Here is a 21,803-nt window from a genome sequence, read left to right as displayed (position 1 = left end):
ATTGAACAAATGTCAAATTTGAAATTTGTGATAAAAATGAAAATTTTAAAGATTATGGACAAAGCGAATTTCAAGCATAATTCGTGATATTACATGCATTTAACCCTTTAGGCCATGTTCGGTTATTACTCTTAGGCTTGATAGGCTAATAGTGTGGCGTCTTCTATGAGTTTGGTTTGTTGGGCTAACTCCATTTTCGGCCCGTAGCAGCCCGCAGGCCTGCCACTGAATTCCGATTTTACCTCGTTAGTGTAACTGGCCACGAGCGGCAGATAGCATTTCTGGAGGAATAGCTCTCTTATGTTAAAATTTTGAATTTCGTTTTTGCTCTCTCATTTGCTTGCCCTAATAATAGCTCTATTGATTCACACGTCATTTTCTTGCCCTAGTTCAGCGGCTGAGCTCCTCTGGTAAGACGATTCCATAAGTTTCAACAAAAAATGATGATAATCGCCGTCTAAAATTCTTCAATATGCTATGGGATACTTGCTAATTTCTCAGAAATTTTCGATTCTCAAATTTGGTGTTGTTCATTCTGGGCAATATCCAAAAAGAATCATACACGATTTCCTGTCAATTTGTTTGATGAGATTGAAATTACTTGTTCATCATTTCTGAAAGTTTGTTGGTTTTTTTTAATACCCAGACATTCGTATTGCGATTTTGTCTTTGTTCGTTCGTTGAAGGCCTATCGCGATTTTGAGTTCTTTGAAGAACTTCTGCCACTAATTTGCTGAATTCAGGTTAGTCACCCGTTGCTCCTTGTCTTTGTTCGTTCGTTCGATTAGGTATTTGATCGCATTGCTGGTTTAGTTTTCTTGATTGTAGTGGGTTGCTGAATGTGGCAAGTCTTCGGCGAAGGGTTTAATATTATGTAATTATTGTTTCATGTTTAATCATATTTTGATCAGTTTCTTTTGAACGATGTATACTGCTGTGCACTTATCTGACTATAGACCAATAATTAATTCCTTTGCTATTGTTGATTGAAGTGGTAAGCAATTCTGTTTATGCATATTTTCATCCTTGTATTAATTATTATATGTCTTATAAAATATTACCCTAATTTGGTGTGTTGTTGATTGTTCAGTGTTTAGTTGCTCCTAGAAAAGATAGTTATGAGGTTTCACTTTTTGTGGTACTACAGAGAAATGAAAATCTTGGGTTGAATGGTTTTTTTCCTATTTCTTGATGAAAACTTAGTGATGCTGGAAATTTGTTCCTGAGAGATATCACATATTGAATGATGAATGTGTACATTTATATGATGTCTGGTTGTGCTAGTTAACCATTATGTTGCCCTATAACACTGTTTGTGAGCAGCTTGCATGATTAAAATGCCCTTAAACTGTTTGACCACTATGCCTGAATTCAGAAACTTCAAAGAAGATACAAAATCACTGGAATGAATGGAATGAATATAGTTTTCCAGTTACGAATCTCTACATATTGGTCTTCTGTTTATGAAATGATTTGGGTTGAGTTTGATTGTTCATATTGTTCGCTTATAGATTCGTTGCGTTGCATGTGCTCCTCCCCTGATTCGCCTGTTACTTTCCATTTGTTGTTAAGAAATAGGCTCCAGAAATCAGTTGTTACTTTTAGCATTGAATTCTAGTTTATTTGTCATATTTCAGAGTGGGCTGCCTGCTATTAGATTCAAGCCAAAAATGACAAACCTTCTCAGTAGAAAACAATTGTTGTTATGGCTCATTGAAGAAGAAATGCGCCAGTTCATATTTTGAATTGCTTTAGTGATTGATGTTATCTTTCGTATGAGGTCTAATAAAAAAAGAAAACGTAGCCATCAAATTGAATCATACAGCATCTTGCAAAGGATCCCTGATAAAGTAAAACATCTAAATAGGATGACTATGGTTAGCGATATAGATTGTGTGTTGAATCTGCGGATGGATAGAAATGCATTTGGGAGATTGTGTAATCTGATGAGACAACTAGGTTCATTAAAAGATGGTAAATTTGTGACCGTAGAGGAACAGTTGGTCATGTTTTTATCCGTATTAGCCCATCACAAGAAAAATCGTGTCGTGCGCTTTGATTTTTGGAGATCGGGCCAAACAATATCGCGCTATATTCACACTATTTTGAAAGCCATCTTGAAGCTACATGTTCTACTCCTAGTGAAGCCTGATCCGGTATCTGGTGACAACAATGATCCACGATGGAAGTGGTTTAAGGTATGGACATAGGATATTGCATTCTTGTTTCACGCATGTCTTACGATACTCCAACTGAACTATGACATTTTCAACTGACTATATGGTGTTTGTTTCCTTTTGTTTTGGGGGTAGGGCGTCTTGGTGCGCTAGATGGCACTTACATAAACGTGAAAGTGCCGAATTGTGACAAGGCACAATATAGGACACGTAAAGGACAGATTTCAACAAACACGCTAGGTGTTTGTGACCAGAACATGAGGTTTGTATACGCATTACCAGGATGGGAAGGTTCAGCAGCCGACTCTAGAATATTGCGTGACGCTCTCAATCGACCCTACTGTCTTAGGGTACCAAAGGGTAAAAATAAAAAAATTGTAGTTTTTTTAGTAATTGCTGCATATTTTATAATAATTTAAATTAGCTACACTAAATTATCCGTTTTGGCACATATAGGGAACTACTACCTAGTGGACAACGGCTATGCTAATAGCGAGGGATTCCTAGCTCCATACAAAGGTGTTCGCTATCATTTGAAAGAGTGGGGACCTACTTCAGCGAGACCACAAAATGCAGAGGAACTCTTTAACCTAAGACACACAAAAGCACGCAATGTTATTGAACGTGCTTTTGGGATAATGAAGATGAGATGGGAAATTTTGATGAGTACAACATACTATCCTATTCAGGTCCAAACTAGGTTGATAATGGCCTGCTTTCTACTTCATAATTTCATCCGAAATGAGATGGCCTTCGACCCAATTGAGCAACAGTATTATACCGCTATCAATGAAAATGATGATGTAGAAATAGATCACTCGAACTGCATTGACTCGATAGAGGCATCGCAAGCGTGGAACGCGGAGAGTGATTCCTTGGCACAGGCTATGTGGCAGTAGTATTTGAGAGAAAATTAGTTGATAAGTTTGAATAGTTTATGTAGTTCTGAAAAATTGAGATAGTAGTGTCAAATTGAAAGTCTATCCTATGGTGTCTTTGTGAGATTTTGTTGGCTCTTTCAAACTCTGTTAACTATGTCAAGACATGGTTTAAATTGCTTACTCTTTTTGAAATATTAAATGCTTGATTTCATAGCTTGTTTTTTGTTACTATTTTTTACTCTATCACATATGTGAAGCCATTGTTTGAATTGTTTACTGTTATTTGGATTAAATGCTTGATTTCAAAGCTTGTGTTTGGGCTCTTTCGATTATATTACTTATGTAAAGACATGGATTCAAATGCTTACTGTTTTGAAAGATTAAATATTGGCTTCACTGCTTCCTTTTGAGCTTTATTTACTTTATTTTTGTGTAAACACTGGTATGGATATTTGCCAGGAAGATGTGAAGAAAATCCCCCATTGCTTCATGAATTTGCTTAGTTTCCTGTTGTGTGACTGATCCTTTTATTGGGATAGCATCAACCACTCTCTCTCTCTCTTTCTCGCTCGCTCGCTCGCTTGTGATGTATGTGTTAATGTATATATTTCGATGCAATGGCTATCCAGGGATATTGTGTTTTATGATTCAAGGATGAGATACACTTTAAAATCCATATTCAGAGGTTGCATTGCTTCTCAAAATGTAGTTTGCTCGTGATTCTTGACATTTACTGAGTGGAGTTGAATATTTCTGAACAATCAAATGCTCCACCATTTCATCTCTGTTGCAGTTGCTGCTCTACTCTATTCTTTTTGTCTAATGTGATTACTTCGATTGCAGAATGTTAGCGGGACAACGTTTGGTACTTCAATATGTTTACAAAGGCCTGTACAATCTATTATTAATAGAACTCTTTACTTTTGCTTCATAGTGTTGTCGCCTCAAGTATTTATTATTTTTTAATGTCAATTAAGGGAAAGAATTGATGTAAAGAAACACAGAATCGATTTGGAGAGAGAGGTAAATCACTTCGATTTGGAAGAAGAAATGATAGTCTCAAAGCTGCTATGTTTGGTTGTGAGCAGACACTCCCACTCTTTCAGATCTCTAACTACGCTGCAATCCAGACCATCTTAGACAGTTTGGCATCAGCAGAAAAAATCCACTTCATCGACATCGGTAGGAAGCTCTGCTCCTACTGGATAGTGATGATGCACGCTCTAGCCAACCGCAAAAACTGCCAACTGAAGCAGCTCAAGATCACTGCAGTCTGCACACCTATGTATGATGTAAGGGGAAGAGGCGAGCTGCTGTAATCTATTGCAGTTGCTGCCCTAAATGCTATCAAATCTAGCTGGAAAAACCTTTCCCAGAACTGGAAGGGTGCAAATCCTTGTGGCAACAATTGAGACGATATTATTAATAGAACTCCTTACTTTTGCTTCATTGTTTTGTCGCCTCAAGTATCTTTTATTTTTTAATGTTAATTATCAAATGCATAGGCTCAACAAAAAGGAAACCATAAATTGAATTAACAAGAAACTAACTTTTCAAAAGAATGATATCAAGTTTACAGAATGCCAATGTTCTATGACATATTGTTGTAGTTGATACCTTAATTAATGTCGTAATGAGATTTTTAACTTAACAATTTTTTAAGCAAAAAAATGGAACAGATTCCAGAGGATATTGCATGCAAGTTTAGAATGATACATAATGATTTTTTTTGCCATATCTAATCTTCAAATTGCAGAGATAAACTTGTCATCTACCTTCATCCTCAAATTCCCTTCTATATAATCTTCAATACTTTGCAAACAAATGCATTCACTCATCCAAAGCAAAGAACTCACCCCAAAGATGTCTCATTTGTCCCGCATTCAAGCCCAAAGTTGGTATTTGTATGATGAAAATTGGACGAAGGAGAGAGACACGGCGCTTCTCGAAGAGCTTATCTCCATGAAGACAATATGTTTCCCGCGGCTACCGTACAAGTCTGCACACGCAATCTTGTGCGCGCTTGCTGCCCTCAATAAGAAGTTCAAAACATCCTTCAAATTGGTGGACATCGAGGAGCGGATTGGGTTCTTGGCGGGCCGTTACCGGACGTTCACAAGGATGAACAAATGCACTGAAACTTACTGGGACGTCGAGAGAAAAATGGTGAATGCCCCGGAGCCTGTGTGGCGTGATATGATCCAGGTTTTATATCATGTTTTCTAATTACACATTTTCGGCATCCTTCATGATCTTATCTAACACATAGTTTTGCTACTTTGCGAAGAATGATCAATTCGTGGAGGCCTATTTCTACAAGGATGAACCCGAGTTCAAGCGCCTCTCCCAGCCCTTCGGCACCAACTGTGTGAAAGCAGAGGCTAGTCGATCCCGTGTTTACATCATACTTAGCGACTCGACAACTAAGAAGCCTTCCGGTGATGCTGTAGATTGCATAGATCTATCCTCCGATGATGAGGTCACCTCCCCGCCTCTTGCAGGTTGTAGTAGGCTTGCTCGACGTCGCTACAGAAAAAAGCAAGCTCTTACATCCGGTAACAGTAAGTGGCCAACAATTAAGCGAAAGCTCAAATTCCCTGGTAGAAATGCCTTTGCACCGAAACCGAAAGATGCTGGAAGCTCTATTTCTGGTACGGGGCTGAAGTGTGGCGATGGTGCAGATCAAGCTGATGGAGGTAGCGAGGGTGCGGAGCAAGCTGATGGAGGTGACGAGGGTTCTTGCGGGTCGAACTAGACCCAGTGGAATCTTTAGGGTTGTGGCCGTTTATTCTCATTTAAAGCTATGTTTATTTTAGTTTTTCAATATGCTATTGAAGTAACTTTTGATTAAAGTGGTGCATGGTTGCTTATAAGCAATCATACTTTTTTTTGCTGGATTACAAAGATATATATTATGGCACAATTTCGATAAAAGCACCATGAGTTGACATTCATATATCATCTCTCCACTATCAACTATACATCGACTTTCACTATCTGCTTTTCTATTCCAGTTTAATGAACTAACAAAAAAACTATTCACTCTAAAAAAGGCTTAAACTTTTGATCCCTTGGTACCTAACAGGAACCTTCTCAGCCTGTGCATGTCGAAGATGTTGTTGCTGATATATCTAGAGCAGAGGAGGTGCCAAATCAGACAGTGGAAACGAACCCTGGTAATTCTAATACATATGCAATGTCAGAAGAACAAAAGGCTCGCATGGAAGCTAACAGATTGAGAGCATTGGAGAGAGCAGCTGCTAGTCTAGCTTTTCCTATTACTCATTTTCGAAGTCATCTCTAATCTTTTTTGAGTAGAAACCTCTAAAACTTTTGGGGTGCTTCTAAATTTTAAACTTTTTAAACAAGAGTCTGTTTACAAGTCCACGAATTCAGGAGACTGCAACATTCATCAAAATGCCTGAAGTTCCTATCTCCAACTTATAGAAGATACATGAACAATCAACTAGCAAGTCCCATCCAAGATCCATGGGGTTCATCAGGACCCTACACATGAACCCTCTTTCTCCTTGTGCAGCAGACTACACCAGACTAGCTTATCCTTGAAAACAATGAATTTCACTTCGTCTTTCGGCGTCAGTAACTAATTGACAACTGATTCAAATACATAATAATTGCAAATCCAACTGCTTGAAAAGGGATTAAATGGTTGAGTAAACCCCTATTTCCTGAGTGAATTTCAATACATTTTCTTGAACAATACTTTGTCCAGCCGACACAAGTAGCAATTAATCATTCATTCAACTCATTAAAAAGATATTTTGACACCAAAAATGTAAGCTATCACAACTAATCAAGCAGGACCAACCATCAAAAAGCAAAATTCACAAGATTATGAAAATGCACAGCTTAAAGCAACACCGTTCAAGCCATGGGAAATTAAAATTCACATATTCATTTCAATTATGTCTCCGCCGCGTAATCACGAGGAGCAGCTGCTAGGTCCCGCTCCCGCCTTCCACAAGCTTGATGAGCTATTGCATTTTCAACATGTTTTGAGATTTGTGTAAATATATTGCTGTGATCGATATGTTTCTGAGTTAGTAGTAACTATTAACATAAGAAAATTAAAGCTCAAGACTTCATTTCAACTCCCAAGTCCTTTGATCATCTACTTTTATAAACAATGAGCTCGTTACTTCTTCAACTATTTAATTACACTACTGAAGCGAGTTGAACACACAGATGGCTATTGTCAGAGTTTAGCATAATAAACCAAGAATAGAACTGGGAAGAAAAGATTAATAATGTGTGGATCAAAGTAACAATTGTTCAAAGAAAATACTCCATAAAAGAAGACTCTTCTGTTCAAAGTGCGCACCGCTGATCCTAATTCCAGATAAAATCCTCGACACCCCTCCCAAGAGGAGAGTGAACCCTTTGTACTCACGACTTGGTATGAAGTCATGCTCTACGTGGACCAAGTAACTCGTTAAAAAAAAGAGGAAGCAAAGCAGAGAAGTAGAAACATAGATGTTGCTTCTATTCATTAGAGATCCACAACATGAAATAGCCAAAAATCATCAAAAGATTACTAACATAAATATTGCATAAATACTCAAAATACCAAGGTTCAAACATAACTGCAAAATATTATATGACAACAAACCTCACACAAACAAAATCAAAATAGTGTTTGAGGTACTGAAGTCATCAGCCAAATGCATCATAAGGTTTATTCTTAAAACAAAGTAAAACATAATTCCCAGCAGCCTGCCATTCACTTCCCATGAGTTTCAAGAACGCGCATCAAATATTCAGCCCTTGCTTCCATCGGGAGACTAAAAAAAAGCTCCAGTCGCTCCACCTTGTCACAAAGTATTTCATAGACTTCGAATTTGTCGCTCCTTGTCACGCTTGGAAGTGTGTTCACAGTATGGTACACTTCAGTCCGTGCTTTGCTTAAATCGAACTCGTAGCCTATGCGAGCGGCTATTGCCTCCAGCCTCTTGTCACTATTTCTGCCGAGTTCCACTAGCAGCTCGTAGAACCCATCCATTACTTCCTCTCCTCTACGCTTCTTCTTTGTAGACCTCCCGTTAGCACCTCCACCACTCTGGCAGACGCTGTCATCTGCCGCATCAGTCTCATTCTCCTCATCAAATTGGTATTGTGGTCCATCGTCTCCAGCGTTCTCTTCATGCATTATGTTGTCGCTCCCAACCATCTTGTTAACTACCTCCATAAAATCCTCAACTTTCTCTCCAGTGGCTCTGTCTTTCCCAAAAATCTCCTTCCAATCGTCAAACAAAGGCCAGCTCTTATAACGCATAAGACGCGCATTGCTGTCACACTGCAAGGCCAGGAAAATTATATGATCAACAGAGCATCAGTTCACAAGTTCGTATAGTAGTATGGAAATAAAGTGACACAAACCTTGACTATTTGTTCCCACTGATCATTATTGGAATCAATCATATGGTCTCCATTTGCACTGAAGCCAATCCCACTACGTGTTAGCATTGCAGACAAGGAATAATAGTTCTTCTTCCAAGTCCCAATTTTTGAGTTAATGTGAGGAGAGGCCTTCAAATCGGTGCCGGGAAACTCCTTCTTCAGAGCATCATCGAGTTTGGTAAGAAAACCTGCACGGAAGCCATTGTCGGACTTCCATCCTTGAGCCACTAATTCCTTAAGAGCAGCCTGCAATATAGCCTCTTCCTTCGCCGACCACGATTATCGAGTCTTGTCAGACCTTTTCTTTCTATTGCGACGACCCTCATTACTCCCTGACTCAACACCTGCATCCATGTTGATAATTAAACAGAACAGTAAGAACCAAAGGTGTAAAAGGTCTGAGAAACTTCATCGATTGACATACATCGAAAATAGTACAAAATGCAGTTGTAAAAAGATGGGAAAATTCTCAGAAAGATAACAGGATCTGAAGGCGAGAAAGATAATTGTTGATATCTTAGAACCTCAAACCAATAACACAGAATCATATTTTGTTTAGTGAAGTGATCTGATGCTTTTTCTCTACTATGGTGCAAAGTGTCAAGGCTATTAGCATTGTTTTTGAATTTTGGAGCTTAGATTTATCGAAATTGTGTGTAAATAAGACAACATGATCACAAATAATACAACAAAAGCATACAGGCTTTTCATCAAAGAAAATCGATGTATGCGAATGAATTCGGTAAAGAGAAAAAAGATGTATCATGTCTCTAATAAATAATTTTTGCAAACAACAAAAAGATGGACGTGGTGAACCACGACATATGAATTCGGTAATAATGTAAGCGAATGAGATCACTACTCAGAATCAGAGTATATTACCTTGATTGCATGAAGCCATGGCAGCCAAACCCTAGAACAATGGACGACAGTGGCTCTCTTCGAAAATTCCCTGATGATAATCCCTAGCATCTACTCCAAGTGATTTATCGAGCACAGAGATTTGGTATTCATAGCGATTCCGTGAAATTTTTGGCGGAAATTTTCCCTCCATTACGAAATATTTAGGGAGAGATTAGTGTTTGTTTTGAAAACTTTCATTTTTCCCTTGCTTACTAATATCTTGCTGAAAACTGATTTATTCACCAACCAAAAATAGTGATTCCATGAGATTCTTCTTGGAAATATTGGCAATAAGACATGGGTATGCTCGACATTTTATTCGCTAATATCATCATTAACGTATATTTACCAAACATATTATTATTTTAGTGATCGTAATTACCTTATCAAGCAAACACATTACTAAATTAATCAACACTGTAGCAAATCATAGGCCCTAATGATTGTAACAACCTACTATAATCCTACCAATACAACCAAACATGGCCTTAGATAATCCTTTCTAATGAAAACCTTTTTTCCCTATGCCTTATATATTTTCACAACCATTAATATCTTAAATGAATATATTAAGTGTGAGCGATATTGATGAATTATAAGGTACGTGATAAAGATGGGCTAGTTATTACAAAAACTACATTTATCCTATAAAATGAGTGTATTATAAATTAATTATGAAATATTAGAGCATGTATAGTGGGGCTCGATCGAGAGGTTTGAGCCCGCCCTCGACTAGCCCCTCCGTATTGTCGTGCCCCCAGGGTCGAATGGGGGTTCGATTTTTAGAGTCGGCAAAAAGGAAATCGTGTGTATTGCATATGCTCTTTTATTATTATTTTTTTTTTTTAAAAATATTAAAATTTGATTTTAATTTTAATTTTAATTGAAATAGATTATTTTAATTAAATATTGTTTTAGTTAAAATATTATTTTAATTTTAATTAAAATTTGAAATTTTACTTATTTATGCATGTATTTATTTATTACAAATATAATATTATCAAGATAAATATATTAGTTAATTTTTTGAAATATAAAATTTTGAGCTCGACTAACCCGAAACCCGAGCATTTAGGGTTAGAGTTGAAAGTTTCTAACCCGATTTTTTTTCAACCCGATTAATCCGCACCCAAATAACTCATAACCCGATAGGGCTAGTCCGAAATCCGGTGGGTTGACCCGATTGGCATCCCTAGTTGTCTAACGCTAATTGGAACCGGTCAAACTGGTCAACAATTTCGATTCAGAACCGTTGATCGTCGGACCGACTCGGAATCGTCCGAAACAAGGGCTAATTACGGGCCTGAATTTGTTGAACCGAAAATCGACGGTTAACTGTCAGGCCGAATCGCCGGTTAACCACCAATTTAAAGTATTTAGACTTAAAATTTTAAAAATAGATTTATACTTTGTAGTTGTGTAATTATAGAAATAATATAAAGTGTAAACTTTATATTGTATTTTTAGTTTACTTATTAATTTTGTAATTTGTACATATTCACTTTAAATTTAATAATAATAATAATACAATATTTATTTTAACTGAGTGTTCTAATTTTATTTCTATTATAGTCTTCAACAATTAAGTTAAATATAATATACTAAATTAATTATGTAATTACAAAGGAAAAATATACACAACATTCAAACTAAATATATATATAAAAAAGGCCAGTTCGAGCCTGAAAATCAACGGTTCGAACCGGATCCTGAACCACCCGTTTCGAGCCCGGTCAGGAACCTTCTCCATGCTCAGGCGGGCCGGTTATGATTCACCCTATCAATGAATCATGAAATGTCAGTTCAGAGCCGAAATGGACGATTCCCAGCCCGTAGACAACCCTAGTCCAAATGGTTGTATCCAGTGGACTTACGAAACAAAAGGCCCAGGTATAGCCCAAACCCAAATCATACCAAATATTTGGAAAGAAATTCCCAATTTCCAGAGCCCATATAGGCTTGTGATTTCTCCTCTTAGCCCACCTGATCTCATCCTTTCATAAACTATACCTATACACCAGACTACAAACTTCCATTTTCTCAAATATTTTGTTTTCTATTTAGTGGCGACAAAGAGTATGAATATCTTATGCACTTTTAATTAGACTTACAAAAAAAAAGATTTACATCTATGTATCTGCAAACTATAAAATCTCACTTTACGAAACCCCCACGATTTCAACATTTAGCCTAAGTCAAACGTTAAATCACGCGTGTATGATGGATAATTGTTGGAATCAATTACTAGTTTTGTGCAATCAAGAAACTAAAAACATGGTGCCATATAAAATGGCAAGTGTTTTTAGGTAATCGGTTATATGATGAAGCACGTAATCACACACACACACATAGATTATAGATTTCAATTGATAAGTTTAATAATATGCGTTGTTCTGATTTTTTCTTTCTTTTCTCTTTTTTGAGAACTTATTGTTAATAGTTTTACTTGCTGCAAATAACATAAAGATTACCATAATCCGTAAATATATTGTTGCAATGACAAAGTCATTATTAGATTTTTCGCACTTATAACATCCCCAATATTTGAAGAGAAGTTTGTCTGACATAACCGCCCATATACATAATCTATTGCCTGTGAAAAGAACAAATACACCCAAATTATGATACGGTACAAGGATTTCAAAGTTATTTTTCACCAAACCAATTATTGATTCCAACTATTGTACTTCAGTCCCTCCACCAAAACACACACACACACATACATAAAGAGGCATAATTGCCTATAAACACAATCAAATTTTGGTTTTTAAATAGGATTAATTACGCCAAATATCATGAACTTTGAGTCAATTTCTAAACTTTTCATGAACTTTTTTTTTTAATAAAAAATTCCCTAAATTTAAGGAATTGAACAATTTTTCATGTTTTTTTTGCTCCGGTGAAGCTCTGAGCTGACCTGTCGCCTACGTGGTAATACCGAACTGACATGGCGCCTACTTGAAAAAGAATAAACAAAAAACAAAAAAATCATGATTTTCCCTCCCCCTCCTCCAGGTCCGGGTCACCGCCGCCGCCGCCGCCTCCGCCTTTCTTCGGCGAAGCGACGGCGAGGACCACCGCCTCCGCCTTCCTCCTTGGCGACGGCCGCCTCCCTCGATCTCAGACACGAAGACCCGCCTCACCATTGCCGCTTCCGCCAAAAACCTAGCCCCCAAAACCCTACCACCCAAAACGTCTGTTGATTTCGTCGAATTCCTACGCAGATGTCGCCGACGGGGACGAGAAGGGAAAGGAAAAGGGGCGCGAAAGGGCCGATGGCTCTGGGCTCGACGAACCACCGCCGCTGCTGTGCTCGCGCTGTTCTAGGCCTCGCGCCGCCTCCGAAAAGCTTCGTCGTCGTCATCATTTTACCCACAACCATCACCAGATCTTCCACAATCACCCCTGTAGATCCGCCGCATCGAACCCCCTCTGCCGCCCCCTCTCTCTCCATCGCCCTCCCCAACCGCCATCACCAAATCCGCCACCACCAACCACCCCCACAGATCCGGCGCCTCCCAAATCGAGTAATGGGGTTTGGAGTTTCTCTACTGAACTATCTTAGGCTCGCAAGAGCTTGGGCTCGCAGATCCGCCGCCACCAGCCATGGTATGGTTGGGCTCGCAAGAGCTTGGGCTCGACTACTGCTGCTCGACTTCCGGCGAGCTCGACCCCCAATTGAGAGAGAGGTTTGGGCTCAAAACGACATCGTTTTATCCCCAACTAACGGCATCGTTTCTGCTCATCGCCGGCGACGCCATGTCACGTTTCAGATCACTAAAAAGGTGCCAAGTCATTATTCAATTTGGGGATTCTTGAAAGTCATGGAAAAATTGTTCGACACATTAAATTCAGGGATTTTGATAAATAAAAAAAAGGTTCATAGCAAGTTTGAAAATTGACCCAAAGTTTATGGTTTTTGGCGTAATTAACCCTTTTAAATAACACTATTTCTTGAATAAATATGTAATTTTAATATTTTGGAAATTCAGCTCAAATTAGAATTGCGATGCACTTAATCCTACGTGAAAGCAATAAATTAATAACATGGAAATAAGAAGTTAGAACTCCATTTGCATCTCATGCCATAATTGATCTTTTCGCAAGAGTATATAGTAATACACTAAATATTGAATAATTATTTATTTTATATTCATAAAAGATATATAAAAGAATAATTGAATATTGGTGAGGATTTAGAGGAAATTTTCCCATTTGTGTGATGGGGATGGGAACCTTGTATGTATATAAGTTACGTAGTCCTTTATAAATACAAAGATTCGATAAAATTATACAGATTTGTGTGATTCTCCATAGTAGCTCTCACAAATCTGATAGAATTATACAAAGATCCGATAAAATTATACAAAATAGATGCATGATATATTTGATAAAAGACCTGATACATACGGGATAATACCCGTCAGCTAATTGACCCATATGATAATGCATTTAATGCATTTGATAGCATAATGCATTATTGTCCAACAAGATAATGGGCTGTGTGACGGAATAATTCAATTTTTTATAATCAATCATGAGAGTTAGACAAAAAAAAATGGATATATTCAACATATTTTTACCAAAATAAATATTTTAACACTTCACTTATCAAATGGTAACCAAGTACATAAAGGAAAAGACCTAGTCATACAAGAAAGAGGGATGGTGCACGGGAAACAACATTTCTTGTATGTATATAAGTGTCACAAGTGTTTCTCTTTATTTTTGTCTCGTAGCTAGGCAGACCCATAACTCCAAATTTTCTGATGTGAGCCCCATTATCACGTTATTTATAACATTCTATTCTCCCCAAAAATTCAAAACAAAATAACTTGACTCACCACTGCAATCTGTAGTGTCTCTCCTCCCCAAACATATGGCTCTCCTTATTTCTATCATCATCCTCTCAATCTTCCCATTAAGCAACAATGCTGAAGCTCCACCTTCTCCTGGCTACTACCCTACTTCAAGACTTGCCTCCATACCCTTCAACCAAGCCTTTACCAATCTTTGGGGTCCTCAACACCAATCTTTAGATCAGGATGGCTCACTCACTATTTGGCTCGACCAAACTTCAGGTACGTGGAACCATGCTTCAATCTCGTATTTTATTTTATGTCGGTGTGCATGAAATGCACACATGACATACTCATTTGGGAGTTTTTTTTTTTGATAAATTATACAAGTAAATAAGAAATTTAAAAACCGCTTCACTTCATGGTGGACTCGAACTCAGGACCTCGGGTTTTGAACATATTAACCACCTACCACTAAACCAACACAGACACACTTTCATTTGGGAGTATTTACCATGCATTAATTAAAATGTGTTTTGTTGGTGCAGGAAGCGGCTTCAAATCGCTTGATTCTTACTCTTCAGGTTACTTTGGAGCCTCCATCAAGCTCCAACCGGGTTATACTGCAGGAGTCATCACATCTCTCTATGTAAGAATGAATTGATATGTATATATATATACACTCTCATTATATGCATGTATATATTAATAGATAGATGTGTGAGTGCAGCTGTCAAACAATGAAGAGCTGCCGGGAAAGCATGATGAGATTGACATAGAATTTCTAGGAACGACAGAGGAAGAGGCGTATGTGTTGCAGACAAATGTATACATAAGAGGGAGTGGCGATGGCCACATTATTGGGAGAGAGATTAAATTCCATCTTTGGTTCGACCCCACTACGGATTTTCACAATTATGCCATTCTTTGGAATCCTTCCCAAATCATGTGAGTTCACTTCGCTAAATCATCAATGTTTCTTTCTGCTTTTATTTGCATAATACGACAATACTTACCTAATTTGTCTTCATGGTAATATCAAAGAATGTACAATTACAGGTTATATTAACTATTCATTGACTTGTCCCATTTCCTATATTATAGCTCACATAGGTTTAATGAAAAAGGCCTAAATGTAAGAAAGAAGAGAGAAGTAATCTCCTCCGTTGATCTTATCTAATCTAATGGACATGATTTATTCACGCCATGTTCAACGGATTTTTTCGTTGAACATTCGTGAACATATACAATATTTTTGGGGGTTCTGGGTTTCGACCCCCCATATGTTCAACGAAAAAATCCGTTGAACATGGCGTGAACAAATCATGTCCGTTAGATTAAATAAAATCAACGGATGAGATTACTTCTCTCTTATTTCTTACATTTAGGCCTTCTTCATTGAACCTTGGCCTATATATATATATATATATGTATATGATCAATATGTTGCTCATTATTTGTGAGCCACCACTAGCATTTAGTATGCGTTAGTAGTTTTTCAATATATATAAAATAAAAGGAATGATATGCTGGCTAGTCACTTTTTATGAGCATAGTTTACATTTAGCTTTTAATATTAATATATATATATATATAGGGGAGGGCTACAGTGAAAACACTTCTTAAAATATAAATATAAACGTTTTTTAATGTACGAATTTTATCCAACAGGGTTACGAATTCATCCAACATGGTTACGAATTGTGAAAAATAAATTTTTGCTACCTTTGGGATTCGAACCCAGGACCACAAGTTCATCCAACAAGGTTACGAATCAACCGTAGATCTTGATGATCTAAGGGCTGAAAATTGTTTATATTTTATATTTTAAGAAGTGTTTTTATTTTAGCCCTCCCCTATATATATATTCTATATATTTATTTATTCTTGATAAAAATCGAAGCTTGTTTTCATTTTTTTTAATTACTTATTTAAAATTGGAGGTGTCAATAATGAAGTATTAGAACCAAAACATGTATACAAAATAAATTAGAATAATGCTTACATAGGTTGAATTCATTGTCCTGAGTTCGAATATCATAGGTAGCGAAAATTTTATTTTTTGTAATTCAAATATTTACACAGAGAATTAAAATTCATATAATTTTTTTAGTTCGTATTTTATATTTTAGTAGGTGTTTATAGTTTCACCCCTCCCCCGTATACTTAAATCACCAAATATGCGTGTGTGCATAAAACAAAAATAATTATGTACATATATGAGACACATGTATCAAATTCAATGAAACATTATCCCATGATTGGCTTGTTGTTAGGTGTGTAGCTAAAAGGCCAAAATAATTAAATTGGTGTATGATAATGATTGATTGATTGCAGATTTTACGTGGACGATGTGCCAATAAGAAGGTACCCTCGGAAAAGTGATGCCACATTTCCAATGAGGCCGATGTGGCTCTACGGATCTATTTGGGATGCCTCCTCTTGGGCAACCGACAATGGCAGATACAAGGCTGATTACACGTTTCAGCCCTTCATTGGCAAGTACAACAATTTCAAGATCGACGCCTGCGCCGCCCCAAATGCCGCCGCCGCTTGCCGCCCCATTTCCGGTTCTCCGCCCGGCTCCAACGGGCTGAGCCGCCAGCAGAGGGCAGCGCTCGCCTATGTCCATCATCATTACAAGCTCTACGACTATTGCCGGGATCCGCAAAGGGACCACAAACTCACACCAGAGTGCTAATATTCATCGTTGGATTGCGCTATATATATAAATATTAATATTAATTATTTGTGTTTCAACAATAATGTATCTTGATTAGAGCTAAAATTAACTGTTTGTTGCAAATCTAAGTGTTGTTTCATGGAGTGTTTGAGATGAATCGGAGATAGCATGAAAGAGTAAGATTAAGCGTCCAAGCCTCCAAGTTTTTATTTGTTTTTATTTTTAATCTATTTTATCTTAATTATATTTGTGTTTAGTATAATGTACGTGCATAGAGAAATGATATTATGAATGCACATGTGAAAATTGCAACAACAATATTTATATATGTTCAAATTGATCCAGGAAAAGAAAGTATTGAAGGGTATGTTCAGTACGAGATTAAAACATCTAGAAAACAGAATTATTGGATGAGAAAAGTGACAATAATGTCGGTTTAAAAAATAAAATTTGAAATCCCTCAAAAAAAAATTGAAAAATTGGTTATGCTTTTAATTTGATGCGAGTGCATGAAATAAAAAAATTGGAAAAGGTTCTTACTCTTTAGATTTTTTTAAATGTTAATAGGTAAAATTGTCCATTTTTTAAGTGTAAAATTAAAAATGTTCATTACTTATAAAAATTTGATCCTATATCTAATTTTGAGTGAACTATCTAATATACATTTTGATGTTGACCGTGTGTCATTAATTTTATGTAAAAAACTTACACTTTTCTTACACAAATACAATTGTGTAAGAAAAGTATTTGTGTAAGAAAAGTGAAAAAATTGGTGCAAATTATTGTGTAATAACCGAAAATCTTGGTTGAATGATAGGTAGAATTTAATTTTAATCTATATCGGCCAAGTACTTTACATTAATTATGTGATTTTTTATTTCAACTTATTATTAAACTATAGAGTAAAATCTCGAATTAACTCATTTGTTATGAAAAAAATTAAACAAAATACACGGTTCAATTTGAAATTAAATCCTCTACACACATACGTAGGTTACCGCCCACAATTCGAGCATGCCGACCGGCATGCTGAGCTTGCCGCAGGGCGTCAAGCTTCCTATTTCCCAAAATTGAGGCAATAAATTCATAGTACACCATTCTGCAGCTTTCTTACCTTTGAAATTCACGTGAATGTGTAGTCATGTTGGGAACCTTGTGGAATATCCTAATCCTTGTTTTGATGATACCAAAATTCATAGAGCTTAATTGTAATAGACTAGAACAGTTTTGAACTCAAGTGTTAGAGTTTGTTTCTAGTTTAGTATGCGGTTCTGAAGACTGAAGACTGAAGAACGAAGGACTGAAGACTGAAGATACCAACTGAAGTATCAGTTGAAGAATCAGTTTGGAACTGATTACTTAATGCGTGCCACAGACTGATACTAAAGACAAGTATCAGTTGAACATTCTTCATCGGACTGATCTTCCAACGTTCAAAGGAAGCCACATACTCACAAAAGTACAGCCGCATTAAATGCAGAGATCTCAGGATCTTATCTCTGCAGAGGTCATTCCTATTTGGTGGTTACTTTATCAGAGACGTCACATCTCCTGTCCCTCAAGAGAGCCGTTTCCACCAGACAAGGAACCTCGAAGATTGAAGCCTCAGCCCAAATTCGAATTGCTTTCCAACGGAAGAAATCTTGAGGACGTTCTACGCCAACGGATCTATTCAAGAGTTCTCCTACAAATAACGCTCGAGGATCACTTCAACCTTCACCGATTCAACGACATAAGCTGAAGCTCTGCCAAAATAGCTACTCAGCCTTAAAGCTCAATCTCCCCAAAGCTTGAATCGAAGAAGAGAATTCCAAAGCCAAAATCAGTCACTGCTGATTACATACATTCTCTTAGACCTTAGGCAAACCTCTGTTTACCCAGAAGCCAAGGTCAAACTTGCTACAAAGAACTTGTTCTTTGCAGCATAGTTGGCACTCGTTCAAACCTCCTTTCCAAGAGAAAGATTTGAGTGTTTTGAGTAATTCGGAGTTCAGAAAGGTTCTCTGACTCTGAGAGTCTTAGCGCGGGTTGTGCTAAGCAAGAGAAATCCGACACGAGTGAAGTGTGGGTACTGAAGAAGGGTTTTCTTCAGTGGTACGGTTGTGTGCACCCGGCAAGCACACGGTTTGGTTTGCAGTGCACCTGTTAAGCACTTGCGGAGTGGATTGTTGGTATGATCAATCGACCGTGGATGTAGGAAAGGGTTTTTCTGAACCACGTAAAAGTCTCTGTGTTGTTTACAGCTTTCAGTTTTACTTTCTTACTTGTGTTGTTTCAATTGATAAACTGAATACTGAATAACTGCAAAGAGAAACCTAAGACCAACAACGTGCTCAACCGAGGCTATTGCGAAACTAAGTTTAATTTCCGCTGCGTATGATATCAGTCCGACTGATCTATCTTTTGATAGTCAGGAAGAGTGTTATCATCTCTATTTTGGCAAACTCGACTGAAGCCCATAAGTGCATCAGTTAAGTTCCAGCAACTTAACTGATAACTCCTTACTGAAGAGCTTTCAGTATCAGTCGTCAACCCTGTTCGGTCAAAACTGCTTTCAGTTAACAGGCGTCTGTGTTTGCATGTAAAGTTTCGTTTAGATCTCTATCTTGAGATCTCCTTCTTTGAGGAAAAGAAAAATAGCCCATAGGTGTATTCCCCCCATACACCTATTCGAGACCCTCGGGACCTAACAAGTCACATTTACTATAGTAAATCTAATATAATAATGCATAACATGAATTTGATAAATAGTCTGAATCTTAATACAATGACATTCATACACATTCATAGAGCATTTATTATTATGAAGCACTAAATCTTTCCCAATAATGACTCCAACTTCTTTCCCCTAGACACACTCTACTATAGAGAGTCATGGTCAAGAATGATAGAAACAATTTTCTTGCGACAACTTAAGAAGGCCTATGATGAGGATAGATGGTTTCCACTGAACGATGATTTGAACAAAATTGTACTGCAAGAAGTTCACGATGAATTGTGCGTGCGTACCTAGTGCAATGGAATTTGCTTTGCCACTGCCGGAAAGTGGGAAGACAAAATATTCGTTGAAGCTTGCCGTTTGAGTGGGGAAAAAGACCTTGCCGATTTTGGGTTATTTATTAGGAGAGATTAGGGTTTGTGGTTTCAATTGTGGTGGGCCCGATTTTATAAAATTCAAAAATTTAATTATGATCAAAGATTCTGATTTGTCTCAAAAGATAGCAAGACCTTGCCATCCGTGATCTTATTCGGTCAAAATCAATAAATTGAACGAATCTTGTCGTCCGTGAAGCTTTTCGAAACCCAATTGCAGACTTATTATGGTTTTTAAAAAAATGGAAGCTTCCCGATCAATTCGAAGCTTGCCGCCCGCAATTCGATTCAATTTGGGGCAGCAAGCTTACTTACCTTGTCGGGCTCTGTGGGAAATTGTTATATTTTGTTCTAATTGATGCATTGACTTCTCGAATTCATAAAAAACATAATGATTTTTGTTTGATTTCAATTTTTTTCTGTCATTTTTGCTGAAAAATGTGATATTGTGTAAAACTTTTGTCATACAAGTACAAGTGTGATTTAGACATCAAGGTTAATTTAGGTATTTTGGGCATAAGATCAAGTTTTATTTTTTTTTATCAGAAAAATAAAATTAGATTAAAACGGTACCAGAGGTACCAAGGCAGAAGCCTTAAAGCAGTTTACAAATAAAGTCATTGGAGCACCACGCATCCAAATCCATCGCATCCTCAACTATCTCAAAAATCATATTCCAAAACCAAAGTCTAATCTTGATCTCCAAAACAAAGTTTTTGCTATCCCACAGTTTACCATCAAATCTTCTCTCATTTCTTTTCTTCCACATGATCCAAATGCAACCCACCCAAATAGCCAAGAGAAGGTTTCTAATCTTCTTTTCTTTTCCAAAGGAAATGAACATACCGAAGTGTTTTCCGAAGTGATTTGGGCGTGCAGTTACAATTCCCAGCCACTTCTGCAATTCATTCCACACCTCATCCGTCTTCGGGCAAAGAAGAAAGAAATGGTTGGTCGATTCTTCCTGCATGTCGCATTCACAGCATTTGGTCGCTTCATCGGTCATCAAAATCTTCCTTTTCCTCAAGTTTTCGCACGTCGGAAGTCGGTTTTTCAACATTCTCCACGTTGTCATTGTTGCTTTGTGAGGAGTTTTTGCCTTCCAAATCAAGTTAAGAAAATCTGCATCTGCATTCGGTCTTGGCAGAACATTACTGTAAGCTTTGAGTATTGAATATGTCGACTTTGTGGAAAATTTTCCGTCCGACGAGGCCAACCAAGTCCAACAATCTTCTCTATCTGCACAAGGAACACACTGAGAAATAAAATTAGTAAGCCTATCCACCATCTCCTGTTCACTCGCCCTTATCTCCCTCCGCCATTTGAACTCCCAAATCCATTCCCCGTCTACCCATTTTCCCCATTCACCCACTGTTGCCTCTTTATCAGTAGCAAGCTGGAAAAGTCTAGGAAAAGTCATTCTAAGAGGTGTCGATCCTGCCCATTTGTGTTCCCAGAATTTTGTTTGACTCCCATTCCCAATCCTTCTTCTTATGTTGTCCATAAACCATCTTCCCGAGTTTGCCCTGCCCATTGCAACCACTTTAGACCACTAGCCAGCTTTGTTCCTCCGAGATCCTCTCAAACCGAAGCCCTCGTCGTCCCATTCGATCTCACCATAAACAGATGTAACGACCTTAGCCCATAAGGATTTCCTTCCCTCCCAATACCTCCAAAGCCATTTTGTAACCAAAGCTGAGTTCAGCCATTCGATGTTTGTCAACCCAGCCCTCCCTCTTTTTTGCTAAGACATAGGTCTCACCACCTGACCCACGAAATCATCGCTGAATCCAAGTTTTCTTTCCACAAAAATTTACCAAACATGGAGTTCAAGGTTTTCACAATGGTT

The 21,803-nt window shown here is 37.5% G+C and overlaps 2 protein-coding genes and 1 long non-coding RNA gene across 3 annotated transcripts; 2 read left to right on the top strand and 1 right to left on the bottom strand.

Annotated features, from left to right (window-relative positions):
- The first annotated feature begins 291 nt into the window (after positions 1 to 291).
- Positions 292 to 2,193, top strand: LOC131016173 (uncharacterized). The gene is made up of 3 exons (XR_009098876.1): positions 292 to 410; positions 647 to 743; positions 1,993 to 2,193. It is a non-coding gene; the product is annotated as an uncharacterized LOC131016173 (long non-coding RNA).
- An 11,803-nt stretch (positions 2,194 to 13,996) lies between these two features.
- On the top strand, positions 13,997 to 17,055 carry LOC131016172 (probable xyloglucan endotransglucosylase/hydrolase protein 32). The gene is made up of 4 exons (XM_057944799.1): positions 13,997 to 14,460; positions 14,727 to 14,827; positions 14,909 to 15,126; positions 16,516 to 17,055. The coding sequence occupies exons 1-4, from the start codon at positions 14,259 to 14,261 to the stop codon at positions 16,877 to 16,879; spliced, it is 885 nt and encodes a 294-aa protein (XP_057800782.1). The 5' UTR covers positions 13,997 to 14,258; the 3' UTR covers positions 16,880 to 17,055.
- Positions 17,056 to 20,549: 3,494 nt separating this feature from the next.
- On the bottom strand, positions 20,550 to 21,488 carry LOC131018903 (uncharacterized). The gene has a single exon (XM_057947594.1). It carries the CDS (start codon positions 21,486 to 21,488, stop codon positions 20,550 to 20,552), a length of 939 nt encoding a protein of 312 aa, XP_057803577.1.
- Between the last annotated feature and the right edge of the window lie 315 nt (positions 21,489 to 21,803).

Source organism: Salvia miltiorrhiza, chromosome 3 (assembly GCF_028751815.1).
Source record: "Salvia miltiorrhiza cultivar Shanhuang (shh) chromosome 3, IMPLAD_Smil_shh, whole genome shotgun sequence".
Taxonomy (NCBI): Eukaryota; Viridiplantae; Streptophyta; class Magnoliopsida; order Lamiales; family Lamiaceae; genus Salvia; species Salvia miltiorrhiza.
Note: the sequence above shows the minus strand (reverse complement) of the source record. Positions and strands in the feature narration are given on the sequence as shown.